This window comes from Pocillopora verrucosa, chromosome 1 (assembly GCF_036669915.1).
Source record: "Pocillopora verrucosa isolate sample1 chromosome 1, ASM3666991v2, whole genome shotgun sequence".
NCBI lineage: Eukaryota > Metazoa > Cnidaria > Anthozoa > Scleractinia > Pocilloporidae > Pocillopora > Pocillopora verrucosa.
Window position 1 is genome coordinate 14,232,320 of NC_089312.1, and position 15,049 is coordinate 14,247,368.

At 37.6% G+C, this 15,049-nt stretch overlaps 2 protein-coding genes across 3 annotated transcripts; both read left to right on the forward strand.

Moving 5' to 3' along the window:
- Nucleotides 1-2,086: 2,086 nt before the first annotated feature.
- Nucleotides 2,087-9,803, forward strand: LOC131786352 (twist-related protein-like). 2 transcript variants are annotated; one of them, XM_059103407.2, is made up of 3 exons: nt 2,087-2,164; nt 7,726-8,282; nt 9,358-9,803. In XM_059103407.2, the coding sequence occupies exons 2-3, from the start codon at nt 7,728-7,730 to the stop codon at nt 9,391-9,393; spliced, it is 591 nt and encodes a 196-aa protein (XP_058959390.1). In that variant the 5' UTR covers nt 2,087-2,164; nt 7,726-7,727; the 3' UTR covers nt 9,394-9,803. The 2 variants fall into 2 exon arrangements, with proteins under 2 accessions (XP_058959390.1, XP_066014728.1); XM_066158631.1 differs by lacking the exon at nt 2,087-2,164 and adding an exon at nt 6,247-6,284.
- Nucleotides 9,804-11,006: 1,203 nt separating this feature from the next.
- LOC131786266 (adenosine receptor A2a-like) lies at nt 11,007-15,042 on the forward strand. Its single transcript, XM_059103296.2, has 2 exons — nt 11,007-11,118; nt 13,915-15,042. Exon 2 carries the CDS (start codon nt 14,008-14,010, stop codon nt 15,040-15,042), a length of 1,035 nt encoding a protein of 344 aa, XP_058959279.2. The 5' UTR covers nt 11,007-11,118; nt 13,915-14,007.
- The last annotated feature ends 7 nt before the right edge of the window (nt 15,043-15,049 follow it).

Consider the following 15,049-nt stretch of genomic DNA (forward strand, 5'->3'; position numbering starts at 1 on the left):
GCGTCTGACAGCAATACAAGTTTTGTTTTTGCTAATTTATGAGTTGTGCTTGTGATAATTGTGTGAATTCTGACTGTTCATGGTCTCCTGCTGCTTGGATAATAAGAAGTGTAAAGTGTCCCGTCAACACGAACGCGTGTCGCTCACCTTGAATTAACTCACTGGACCTAGAATTAAATCTTTTTGTCCCATTCTTTAAAAGGTGCTTTACATATTCTCTTTAAACCGAGGATTTAGTTCAGCGTAAATAACATTTCGCCGTGAAGTATTTTTCATTCACGAAATTGTGAACACGGAGCAAACACACTGATGAAATAACCTTCGCTGATCTGATGATTCTCGGGTTTTAAAAGAGAAAAGAAATTGAATTCTGCCTAGGGTTTTGAAGATTTCGCGAAGGCCTGATTAATCTAATTTATTTTACATCAAACATTGCTCACTGTACACCGCAGGAAACCGTGAGATGTTGCGAAACTTTGAACAAAAGGGCGTCCAGTTGTTTTTTTTTTGCATACGCAAAATAAAAAGGACTTTGAAAGCAAACTATCCCTCTCAGTTGAGAAAATTTAGGATTGTGTCTTGAAATTTTAACTTTACGAAGATGTCTTGTGAATTGTGAAAGATGTCTTGAAATTTTTCAGCAAGGAACTACAGAAAGTCATTAAATTTTATTTGATCATCTTCTAGTTAGCGTTAGTCTCGTTAACTGATAACTCGTTAAAAATATTTTCTATCGCTGGTTTGAATAAGAACAGTTTCTTGAGCAAGATTCGCAAAAAGAAGGCACAATTCATTCTGTTTTACTTAGCTCAAAGGGCGAGCATTTACTCAGCCCAGATAGTAGAGGAACTAAACCTTTGACAACACCTATGAAGCCGATGACGTTATGTTACTAAACAACACTTCTGCAATCGTCATGTTAGATCGTCGCCTTTGTGGGCAAGGCAGGTCCCCATGACAACAATCAATATCACAAGTGTCGGTGAAACGTAAATTTTTTCCCCCGGGAAAGTGCTCGTTCCCAGCTTCCCAAATTCCTTAAAAGAGGGTTGGTTCTGGGAACGAGTTTATAAGTTCATCTCGAGATCTCACTTGGTCGCAGTCTCCGTAAATTGGTATTGTAGATTGTATTTCGGGAAAATAGGAAAACATGATTGAGGGAAAAGTAATAAGCCAAGATTACTCTCTTCTACATCCCTTTTTAGAGATAATTATAGATGAAATGTAACAGGGCGTAGACAATAATACTTTTTTCGGACAGTAAAACCTTCAAAAGTTCAAGAATCTGTGGTTATTTTCCTGGAAGCCTTGATTGTACGAGGATACTGTGCCTAGCACAGATAGCTCTTCGGGCTTGAAGTGCATGAAGAGTCGAGTTCAACAAGTAGTTGTGAAGGAAAAGCTGAGAAAAACTAGTAATTGATTTTTGCAAGGCTCTTTCATTTGATGCAGTGTAATATTTTAGGAATCACCCGAAAGAAAAGTGAGGTGCAGTCTCTACATTATGAGCCACATCCATTTTTGTCATTTCAAGATAAAACAAGTCAAGGATGTAGTTCTCGTTCATTCTACAATGACTGGAAAAAGTCTCGGAACACTTTACGATTTTTATTTTTTTTTATTACTCTCATTCTTTTCCTCCATTCCAATGTTGCTTGTTGTTGAAAAAATGCCCGCTAATTTCAAACAACATTGTTTAGTGGGAAAGAGAAAACTTTCAAATAAGTTATTAGAGGTGAATTACAAGATTTATTATGTTTATTTTGTAGAGTGGAGGATGGGCGACCATTTACTAAGAGGAGGCGTGCCAAGTACAGTTGCCACTCATTGTAGATACAAGAAAAGGGTACACTTACAGTTAAATCAAAGTGTAAAAATTTGGTACTCGGCGAGGTAAAACCAGTACAAAAGCATATGAAGTACTGCCGAGCTTCCAGAAGGCCTACGAAGGCCTAGATTAGTTCTTCAATGTTACTCAGGTTTGGATTGGCACTACAGTTACACTGGTAATATAATATTAGCACGAAAGCGAGGTTATATTGACTGTCACGAGTTATCCGGTCAACGCGGGAAGAATTGAGGTGAAATCGAAGGCAGGTGTGTGGCAAGAAGGCCGCAAGCAGACCTTGGTAGTTGAACCGTTTTCTGTGGGTAACCAGTCGAGGTATGTGCACTTAAGAATTTCTTAAAGGTGCTTGTGTAAAAATGAAAATGCTTGCAGCACGTTGTGTAAGTTGAACCGTGAATCGTGGCTGAAAGCAACGGCGGTGTGCCTTGTGATCAATTTGAGAGGTAAATTATTTTTGGTTTGAGTGTGATTAAGAGAAGATCATGCAGTGGTGTGGACTCGAAATACAGCTTTGCAATCTGGCACACTTCTGTCCACGAATCATTGATAAAGGAGCACGTATCGTTCGTGCCTTAAGGGAGGTTTAGTCCTTACAAGCGCTCAATTTGCGCAGCTGTGGAGCTGAATGAATTTCATTGAGACGCTTAAGTCACGTTTTGTTCCAAAAAGTGGTGCAACGTTGCGTAACTGATAGCGAGCGAGTCACGCTCCTAAGACTGTCTAACATTCTCTCTCGGCATCGATTCTTTGGTCGAACTATGCGTTTCGAATCCTGTAACATAAAGGGGCACGAAATAATGACAAATGATTTTGACACAGAGCACGCTAAGACATGGAAACGTGCAAGAACAGGCTCGTTGTTTTGCCTCAATGGGCAGAAAAACAAACCCCCTCTTGAAAAATAGGAAACGCCGGCACAGCTGAGAAGCTACATGTTTACCCTCTGTGGTGTAAATCATTGGACTTTCAGGGATTTTTACTGGCTAAAACTTATCTCCTTACCTCAAAGCTTTGACATTTCTAAGGAAAATAAAGTATTCTGTTCAACAGACTTTAAATGCTTTGACTCGTCTAGAAATAGATGGAATAACACAAGTCACCCCTTTATGAGGGACCGGCCGGAGAGCCGCGCCCACTTTATGTGATTCTCTCGTGAGAGAAAAACATCTTCCTTAGATCTGTAAAAACAACAATTTTAAACAAAAGCGCTCTGTTAGTGATTTCTCTGATTGAAATAACAGTCTAATTGCTAAGGTAACAGAACATTGGAAAAATTTGAACGTCTGAAAAAACACTCGTGTCTGGGAGTAGTCCTATGGCGCAATGCTCAGGTCTTTTTGATATTAAAAGTAGTTTTGTAACTTTTTGTCTTATACCAGATTGAGATGATATTTTTGGTAAACAGGAGTAACGGGGCAGCCATTTATCGAGCCAAGTATTGCACAGAACGATTTGAGAGGAGAAGCAAGATAGGGCGGATAAGCGAAGTCCGCCATGTTGGGTCGGGGGAGTTAAGAACAACAAAAGGCTTGCAAACTGTGCTTTTAAATTGGGAAAAACAAATGAGCTTCGTGCCGTTTACACCTGTGCACTATGGCTTAGGATTTTACTTTGAAGAAAATCGTAATGAAAGAGGAAGTTGTGATATTATTCAGAAAGAAGCCCCAGAAAAATGGCTACTTCTAAACGTTGTTGTTGTTAAACACATGTTGTTAAAAGCATTGTATCTTTGTGGTAAAAAATTGACACCAAAATTAAATTTCATCTAGAGGTGATTTTCTCCATGATCGCACCTTGTGTGATTCAGTATCACAAAATGGTTGAATATTGTACGAATTTGTACTCTATGGATTTTGGCTCCATACAGTCTTAATGCACTGCTTAATTTTAACAAACCCTGATAAATCAGCCAGATCATTTGATAGCCCCACTCGACAAGGGTCACAACGATTTCCTGTTGAAATAGCTTATGATAGCGCCTTCTTTCCCAACCTTGACTTTTAAAATTTCATCAAAACTAGATATGAAATTCAATTCAAAGCGAAAAATGGTAGCTGTTCTCCTGCTTTATACTATGGATCATTTCATAGGAACACCTCAGCAGCGCCTTCCACATAGGATTTTAACGGTTCATCTTTGCCCACAACTTAATAACTGGAAATGTAAACAACATTCGTTGCGGTAATCTTTTATTTATAATAAAAATGAAAGTCTCTCCGGGTTCAAAATGTTCAATAAAATGGGTCTTTTATTGGTCTCGACCAAATGAGGTTTAGTAACAGTCGCACAACATAGAAAAGACTAATTTATTTCTAGTAGAAAACTTTTGTGGCTCCAATAGTTTACGGAACTGTTTTCTTTCAAAGCCCAATTACTGTTTATCTCAAGCGAAAGAAAAAAGACGACGTTTACGTTCTTAAGAGTTGTTTTTTCACCAGTTATTCCACAGCTAGAGAATGACTAATAAATCCTACAAGACTTTCACATCTTGCGATGAATTAAGTGTTGTGCTCAGCGTTTGCATTGTTATTTTTTTCCGCACTTAACTTCCTTAACAAGATGAAGCAGTAACTTTGTCTGATTTTGATTTGTTTTACATTAACTAATTCGCTATTGACCCACCTTTGATGAGGTTTGATGACGTTTGCCTCTTGAATTGGCTAAGATACTACCACAAAAGAATTACATGCACCAATGAAACTGAATCCCCTAGTCTACTAAGCATTCATTCCACGACCAGCGTGACCAATTTAACTTAAAAACTGAGAAACTTCGACAGGAATAAGGTAAAAGTAAAAATAAAACAAAAAACAAAAAACATAGGAGTTATGTCGTTGCTATCTAAATAAGTGCATGAACTTTTCCAGCTTTGCCGAGCCAGGAATGAGAACTACACAAAAATGAGACATTTAACAGCGATTTAAGAAACCACTATGACGAAGGCAAGGGAAAGTAGCGAAAGGAAGACTTGATGAGGAGAACAGTTCCTCAGCTCAAACGTTTTAAAACTGTAAACATTATTTTCAAAGCAGAACATGAAATAAAATCACCAAATTTTGCGCTGTATGAAAGAGAAAACTCGACGGCGAACGAATCACATTTCTATTTCATACACGGCAGTGCATTCACATTTCTCACTGAAAGCAAGATCAAGCGCCCTCAGAGAAGGCAATAACATAGAACTACTTGCGCAGTTCTGAAATTTCATTTTTGAACCGACCGTTTTCTCAGATTTTACCATCGTGATATCTCATGAGGACCTTTAGCATTCACTACGATGTCGCCAAAGAAACTGTCGACCGAAAATGAACCAATGTTTTTCTAAGAAAATTTGCGAAGTGTTCCCATACGTTAACCCTTTGAAGGCGGCTGACTTTTAAAGTATATTATATAAACGCAACATTGTGTTTCAACGCGATTAATTCGCTGTTAAAGTGCATGTCTTCATACTATGAGAAATGTGGTGATTTCACGTAATGTTGTTGTTTTACAGAACGACTGGGAATTAAAGTTTTAAACACACGTGCAGAGCTGTTTACTCCTCATGAAACCTTTTGTTTATTAACGTTCAATTTGGTTTCGACATCCAGTCGCGATTTTATTTTCTTCAACTCACAATTGATGGCATATTGAGTTCTGATTAAGGATTTGAAAAAGAAAAAATACCCTTCAGATAATTAGAATTAGCCGGCATACATATGGCCCGCACGGAACTATCGTAATAACTGAATAATTTTTATGTAGCTGAGGAAGAGCAATTGACTGTAATCTGGAGAGGAAGCGCTATATAATAGTAAACAAAATTTTTATTGGTTCGTCTTGACACACCTCAAGGTCACCAAAATGTATTTTTATGTCAATAACATGAAAAAACGTTTATCCCCCAGACAGCCAGAAAGAAAAACACTTACAGTTAATTGAAGTGGGGAAAATTTCGAGCGTGCTTTTACAAAATTTCAGATGGGAAATGTTTTAAGAAAACAGAAATGATGCCCTCAACGCGAACTTTGTATAAAATAGAGTAGTAAGTAGTCAGCTTTTTATGAACACTGTTATTTTTTGCTAACTGTTTCTTTATTGTACCTAATTTCCTTTGAAAAACAGTTTAGGATTGTTATTTGTGATCCGTTTTGTTTACTATGTTGTTCAAATCTCGAAACAATTCTTTATCGACATACGAAGAGTTTACATCAAATTAATCTTAGGCACTTAAATAAATGGTAGAATTTACGGGACAAATGCAAAAATAGAAAGAATTTTCGCATCTGGGGAGGAAAACTTGAAGTTATTTTCAATGCAAATTTGGTTATCAGATTTCATCTCAAAATACGTTAAAGAAGAGGAACTGGTAAATAAGTTTTCAGTTAAAGAAGAAACCAGTAAACATCCAAATGAGGAGTAGGAGTAGAGGAATCGCCCAAAAACTTTAAAACAGGTAACCTTTTGAAGTGTTTTCCGCTGTTGGAATTGCGTAATTTTCCTGGACGTTGTTAATCTGACTGTCAAAATTAACAGTCACGTCGAGCAGTTATGCATTAAAGGACAGCTATTGTGAAATTTTGCCTATTATGGATCATGATAGACTGCAGGAATACAAGTAGTTTGGCGTGGATAACGTTTCTGAACAGCAATAGTCTCTCCATTGGCTTTTGGAATCTCTGTTCGCAAAAAAAATTCTTAGGAATAATTTTCCACTACAACACAGTTACGAGTTCTAATAACCAGCTATTCTAATGATCAACCCTCGGTCGCAAAACTAGTAAAAATCAAACTTTGGTTTTGGAAGACGCTGCAGTGATGGTCCAGTTCTAAAATGACGCACTTACCTCAAATTCGCTTTGAAGACGCACCAATCATTCTTAAGCAAACATCATAGAAACAACTGTCCCAGAATGCATGTCCCTCACAGCAAACCGATCCATGGCAAATACTTCTCCTGCTGAATATCAGAAAGTAGAGAGAAATATCTCTATTTATTGCATAGTCTTACTGTCACAAAGAAAGAACTGTACATGCATTGCTTCTGCCATAAAAACAAGTGTTTAAATTGGAAGAGCCAGACTCTATTTTCCACACCTTCCTTGAAGATCACTTCACTCAAGAACTTTACAGAGAAGTTTTTGATAGGTTTAATGTAAAAAATTGGATGCATTCTCTCTTCATCCCTCGACGGAAAATTACTTGAAACGTATTCAAACATCTCTAGCAATAACGAGAGCGTATAAAATTACTGTTTTTATCAGAAAAATAACATCTGAACCATCAAAATATGTTTTCCAAAGCATGTGATACTGACGAATGAACTTAGGTCAAACATGGAGAATCTTCTTAATAAAAATGCACTGACATAAGGTGAGAAGCAACTTACCCTACAAATGATTAGTTCAACAACGGATTTATATTCTATACTAAATGTTTTTTTGCTTTACCATACCGACGTATTAAACTTAACCTCACCCACATTTTTATCGTAGTTTAGGTATAGTTAATTGCTTTATTTCTGATGTATTTCAACCATTATTACTTTTGTAAGTTAAATGATACTGTAAATGTTTTGTTCGATGGAATAAATAAATCATTTCCAAAAAATATAACTATATAATATAACTTGTGCAGAATTTCCAGACTCGAAATGAAATATATGGTGTACCTTTGCACTGAAATATTGAGTTGCATTATGTTGGATGGGGCCATTTAACAAAAATAAAATGAGCACCACTTTAGTAGACAACGTAATGTTGATTCCGCGTTACGCTCTTTGATTGCACAACCTTTCAGTAGCGAGTCCCGGGGACTCTAAAATGGTTGCAAATTTTCACCCTATGATTAAATTCCTTTTCTTCTTTTGGCTTTTTTTTTCTTTTTGGAATTTTCAGTCATGGAAGGTATCGTAGACGACGGAACAAAGAAAACCCGAAAGAGACAAATGTCAAGAGCCAAGAGAGTCCTAGCAAACCGACGTGAAAGAGAACGTGTGCGAAAAATGAATGACGCCTTTGAAGAACTTCGATGCGTTATTCCAAATTACGAGGAGACCAGGGTGAAAACTAAGATAGAACTTCTGCGGATTGCCACAAGCTACATCCAAAGCTTGAAAGATTACATTCAGAATTCTGTTCACGGGCAGGAAGGCCATAACCTTGCGGCCAATTCCCACATGTTTCCGCCGGAGTTCGAAATGGAGAGCAGCACGGTTAAGTCAGGGCCACGTTTCTCTGATCATCCATATCCACCACAGTTCTCAGTTCCCCAGCCACCGCCTTGCACCGATTTACCAAATCAGTTCCAGTTCCCACAGCCGCATATGGGCCAGTTCCCCTCATCATTGTCGAACTTCGGCATCCCTGAAAGCTCCCACCAGGAATTTTGCAACCTTTTGGCAACGAGCCTTGCTGATTCACATTCGGGGGAAAGTTTGCTGTTGAATCTGCAGGTGAAAAAGAAAAAGTAAAACAAGGGACCGGTCTGATTATTTATCCCTTGAGGGGAGGGGGAGGAGGGTTTTGGTTGTGTCACCATAAAATTTACCCTATTTCTCCATACGTCATGTAATATATATGTGATCCCCCCTCATTGGCAATTAATTGGCTGTCAGTTTTCTTTACCCCCCCCCCCCCCTGTGCAACGGCCGATTCCCCCTCCGTTCCCACTTTCCTGTTGAGCTTCTTCTAACAGTTTTTAAAAGCACACTATCTAAAGCCACCATCGAGGGGAGTGGTGGGGATAAAAATAAATGACGGGGAGATTTGTTAGAATCTGTTTTTGAGTTTAAGCTATAAGATTTATGGCTTTTGAAATGGAGGATTTTTTCTTGCGTGCCTATGCCGGGGTGGTACTAAAAAAACAGACTACTTCAAGTAATAAACTTGATTGGAGAATTGTAGAGATGTAACGCAATTTGGATCTCTTTGGAAGGGTAATGGCAAACAAGTTCGATTTTGCCTTTCATCTGCATCTCCCTGTCACTTTAAATTTGGATCAAGCTTTCCCCCATCTCCCCTAGTCCCCACAAGAGGAATTACTGATCTCATTATTACCAGTTCTGACCAGTATACATTGCGCGCGGCGTTGGCCATCGGCGGCTATTAACTCGATATAGATTATTCCACAAGCTTTGAGAAAACAATAAAAGCCTCGCTCTCGTTAACAGAGGAGCGCAATCAATAATGGCCAATACTAGGTCTTTAAAGTGTTTTTTTGGCTAGATTAGAGGTCAAATTGTATTTCTCCGGTTATTACTTACTACGTACTTCGGTTTTAGGAAGTACTCTTTTCCAACAGGGGTATTGTTATAAATCATCAGGCTATTTAAAACGCTAGATTTGTGCACTGCGTAAATTGGCGGAACGAATTCAGAATTCAGCTGTACGTTTTTTTTATCTGTCTATGCGTCTGTCCACCATTAGATCATAGGTAGGAACTAATAAAACTGTGTGCAGAATTTAGCTTATTATATTAAGTATTGTTGACACTTGTTTGGCTAAAGATTCTTCTTCTTAATTTCTTAGAATGCAGCTTCTACTTTGTGTGGTGAAGGCCATTGAAGGTGTAAAAAAGGCGAAGATTATAGGAAATCCGTAACGAAGAGATTATAATTTCAAACCACTGTTAACACCGTCAAGATCTGTTGATAATAGAAAAAGTTTTCAACAGCATGTTGTTATGATCCCATGGTTTCGGTTTATTTTGAAACTAAGCAAGACTTCATTCGTTTTAAGACCCCTTGTAAGGACTTTATTATCATTTATTGTTGTACTGAATAGATCAGTTTCAATTGCCTGCCGAAAGAGGTGCTTTTATGCCGAATGATTGGTTTAGAAAACACGCGTTAGAACAGCTTTCCACCGAGTGTTCAAAATGAAAAACCAAACTAATCACAAATACCAATCAGAACAAAGGTTAAGATCATGAGTGGTCGTTGTAATCAAACTGGTTTTAGTTTTATGACATTCAGAAAAAGAAATGCATTTCATCATCCCTTTGCGCGTCGCATTTAACAATTTGAATTTTCTCTTTCACTATTTTCTTTCCTTTTACATATTTCTTTGTCCTTTCCAATCTTTTCGCATGTTTTGCGTGATAACGTTTGTTTTATATCTTTTTCTTTAAAATTGTACGCGGAAAATATTAGGGGCAGTGTGGTCGGCTGAAATTAATTCACCTGCGCATACCCGACGTTTCTATCAAGATTATCCATATGATATCATAAAAATATGACTTAATCATGTTAACCGACTAAATAAAATTTAGATGCAGATGTACTGATACTGTCGATTCCTTTTGGTCACTCCTGGGAGTGGAAGGCTAAAACAGAGTTCTTAATTACATGATCGAAGAAATTTTGTTGGTCTGAGCGGAAAAATTCCCGGTAACTTTTAAGTTAAAAGACGCCCGAAGCCATATTATAAAAAATCATTATTTAAATTATAGACAAGCAGGTTCTGGCACTGACCTTAACCAGGCAGCCCTCTGTGTTTCTTTAGCTGATAGATTTATTATCAAATTTCGAAACTTTTAAAACCTCCATCTTGAATGAAAACAGAACAGTTTTATGGGCCCTTTTGGTTTCGGGTTCTGCGAGTGAAAAGGCCTCCCTGCGGCCATAAAATAAAAGCTGACAATTGTCAGTCACACATGATGCTAGAGTGAAAAAAAAATTTGTTAATGTATGACAACTTCTCGGCATATTCAACTGTTATAAGTTGTTTTGTTATTGAGAGCTTTTAAGTTAAAATTGAACTTTTCTGTCCTGTCTTAAATTGAATTAGACGCACCAAACGTAAGGTAACATTAGTAGACTGAGAACCAGCTCTGAAACGTCCTCAAACGTCCTTGATCTGCACCAGACGCGAATATGAGAATTTTAACCCTTTACCCCCTAACATCAGTATCCTTATTCTCTAAACTCTTCTCTTTATATTTGCTGTAGTTTTGATAAGGAGAATTTGTCTAACAATCAGAGTTTCTTAGGTTGGCGATCATTTCCTTTGTTCTCATTATCTTGGTGAATGATTTAGCAGTATTGCTAAAGGGAGAAATTAGATTCTGGTCACTCCTGGGGTTTGAAGAGTTAATTAAGTCCAGGTGAAAACAACTTCCTATGATGCTTGGCAAAATAACCAGCATGATCAATAACGTATAACCTACGACCTGGATAGTGTTCGTCTTTTTATCGTTGATCCTGATGGAATCCCTAAAGTAAAATAAAAAGGAAGTTGTCTGGGTCGATTCCTGCGAAAAATATTACACAAAGAGTTGAGCCTTTTAAGGTGCGTAGCGTAGAACCTAAAAAAACTGTAGTGCGGTGTATGGTGATGCGTCGGTGATAACGCAAGAGGATTTGGTTTTATCAACCGAAAATTGAAAATGTAAACTAGCCATCGAAAATGTTTTCTGAAGCTAACGTTTGCGAAGGGCTAAACAAAACGAAACGATACGTCAGCTTTAGAAACTCTTTACCGTGGCCAATTTACAATACCAACTCAGTTGAGAAAGTAAAATTACCTTGTAAAATAATTATTTTGCTTTAGTCGTGTTTTCAAACCATTAGTCACCACAGTAAAGTAAAAATTAATTTGACTTCTTTTCTGCGCGGCATTTTATACCGACGATTTGGAATAGCATTCTAAAGGTTCTCAATGTTATGGGGTTAACCGCTAGCCGTAAAACGGCCAAAAAAACTTAACCGTTAATCAAACTTTGAAAACATTTTAAACCGTTTGTCGCAAAGAAAGTTAACCGTATAAAATATTTTTGGTAACAACAATGGAATGATATTAACTGTTAGCTGTATAAAATGACCAATTTCAGATTTTAACCGTTCGCCGTAAAAGCCATCGTCCCATCGAAACCCTCATTCTAGAACAGGCATTGAGAGAGAGTAAAAAAATACACTTGCATAGACTCACAGAGGTTATGGATAGTTTTTCTTTTGATTGAGTAAAATTTATCAGCTTAATTTGTATAATCTTGCTTCATGTTCACGCCGGCGTGAGCGACTTACTGATCGCAAAAACCCTAAAGCAGTGACCAAACGAATTTCAAATTAAATATCTACGACGTGGAAATGAGTGCTACTCGATGAAACAAGATTGAAAATTTGCATAAGGGTCATCATTTGTCGAAAATGCCACCCATACTGGCATTTGTGTTGGTGACGCAATTTAATGAACAGTCTGCCATGTCTGAGTAAACATCACTTTAAACCACTTTAAAAAAAGATGTCTTCCCAGTACATAGCTTAAAACTTAGACATCATTTTAATGGACAATTTAATTAAACCTGACATTCTTTTTCATGTAACCAAACTAACTAAATTGCAAAAAAAAATTGAAAGGAGTTTGTCGGTTTGTCGGTTTTTCCATATAGGATCATGAAATACTGAATGGTTGTTACAATCTTCGAACTCACTTTGATATCTGACTAAAAATAACCCTTACAACGATACCTTCGTAAACAGGAACACAAACCCTATCGTTGAACAATTTGGCATCGTCCTTGTGAAATGGAAGTCACATAAAATTACGTGAGCAGATCCAGCATAGTGTTCAAGACATTAGTTTTTTATGTTTCAGTTTTCTTAGTGTTCTTATGTCGTGTCGTGAGCCTGACGCAGCCTTGTCGCTCGCGCTAAAGTCGTACCATGTAAAGCGGTCCAGTAACAGAATGTAGTTACGAAATTGGAAAAAATCGAAGGAAAAAATTACACTATTGCTGTCTATTTTAAAAAAATAGAGGGCATTTTCACGTTTTTATCATCAATTAATTTAGCCCTATGGAAAAGTTAAGATGCTATTTTGGCGCCAATTTGCCGTCTGAATCGTTTATAACCTTTTGCAACATTTTAAAAAATGCCGTCAATTTGGGTACATCTTGCTGAGGGGAAGAAGAAATTTTGGGGCTTATAAAATCGAAAATAGAAGGGAATAACTGATTCGGAGGAAATGTGTTTTCATTATTAGCCAATTGCAAATAGAAAAATAAAATGAGAGTACCATTTTCCGAAAGCCAAGGGGCAAATTGCATTGGATTGATTAAAAAAAAAAACCTGTATACAGCTCAGTCTTCAGGGGAAAAAGATCACCTCAATTCAATGATATAAAACATAGAAAAGAAAATTAGCGATAGATTATGATCACGTATGCTAGCTGAAGTCCATTAAAAATACAACTCGTGTAGAAATATAGGCAGTTTCCGATGTATTCGCTCGGCACTGATAACGAGACGTTGCGGCAAAAAGAAGAATATTAAGTGAAATTTATCCGCGGCGTTATTACCTCCCAGAGTAATCAAATAGTATGGGATCAAACCCGATTTACCTCGAAACGACAAAAACTCTCATTTGTTCAGAGGGAAAATGTTTTGTTTTTTGATTGAATGGGGTTTATTTAAAGTGAAAGAACAAGTTGATTGTTTGTTTGTTCAGAGCGCGTTAACTACAGACGTATCGTCAAAAACTTGATTGCTTTCATCTTTCTTATTGTACAAGCAAAATAAGTGATCTAATTTCCTGTTACCTAGGTAGCATTTTTTCCCGTAAAGAAAGGAAGCCATTGGTATTTTAGGCATCTGAAAAAGCAGGGTGATGAAAAAAGGGGGTAAGTTTCATAAGGAACTGTGGTGCTGCGTCGGTGGGAGAGTATATCATGGTAATTTAGCTATATCATCTGAGTTTACAACCTAAATTGGCCACCGTAAAAAGTTTGAAAGCTAACGTTTCGAGCGTTGGCCCTTTGCCGGAGCGAAACGTTTACGTTACCAATTTAGTTCATAGTTATAATTTGCCCTGTACTGATAAAAAAAAACCGCGGGCCGACACGTAATTAAAAGATATACAGAATTCTCAAGTTTGACCTCTGGAGGAAGGAAGAGAGCCTATTTTTATCTGTCAAGAAGTGACACAAGTCAGGTTTTTAACGGTTATATTCAACATTTCAAGCACGTTTAACATTGTTTTCTGGCCTGAGGGAGCTGGAATAGGTCACGTCTTAACAAATCACGTGACCACCTTCCCGGATGTTAGCTTATTTAATCAGCGAATCAAAGTCTACTTTTTTTCATATCAGAACCTTCTTTTGAAGACAAAGGCTCCTTAAATTGGCCTGGACATTTTATCGTGAATTTGATAAAGACAAAGATCTGGTTGTACTCCGTAAGAGATGAACTCCACAAACGCTACAAAAAGTGGGCTGGCAGAAATTATTTCATCATTCTCAAGAGAGCCAATCTGTGGCTCAAAGCTTACTTTCAGCCTAGAAGTTTGCCTCAGTTCAACTGTGATCATGTCAATGGTTGCCTCCGTGACTGTTGTAGGCAACTTTCTGCTTCTATTGACTATTTACCTTAATTACGGACATCTGTCTCGCACTCCTTCTACACTTTTGATTGCGAACCTCGGCTTTTCGGATTTGCTTGTTGGGTTGCTGGTTGGTTTTCCCGTCGCTGTTAGAGATGCATACCGTTATTATGGTACTGGTCAAAAAGAAATCACGGAAATCATAGGAGTGTTTATAGGGCTGACGATGTTTGTTAACGGTTCATCTACAATTGCATTGTCGGTGGATCGATACATTGCCGTGTCCGACCCGATGAGATATCGATTGAGAGTGACAAGGAAACGAATTAAGATCTCTGTCATACTGGTTTGGATTTCTTCAGCTTTATTGTGTTGTTTAAAATTTACGGGTATTGGCCAAAAAGTTTACGTCAATATTTATCTGCACACCCATGCCACAATTCCCATATTTGTGCTGACGGCAGTCTGTATCAAAATGATCCAAGCCCTTAAGCGTCATCGACTAGATATGCAAAATCAAGGAAATTCGTCCTTTCAAAAAAGGCGAGAAATGGAACGAGAGCGAAAAATGGCGAAAACAGTTTTCATAATCTTAGCATTATTTTATTTAAATTTACTTCCGGCGTACATTACATTGCACTTGATGCATTTGTACCGCGGCTCTAATTTTGAACTAAGATCAATATTTCGTCAAGTCGATTTTATAGCCACCAGGTTCTTATTTGTAAATTCTGCAATCGATCCATTTGTTTACGCTTGGAGAATCCCTAAGTATCGCCAAGGGTTTATGAAGATTATGTCTTTTGTGAAGCATCGAACAAAAACTGAAACTATATCTGAGCGGAATGAAGTTGTGGCCACTGATGAAGAACTGGCGGTTCAAGACACTTATTTGTAGAGCGACT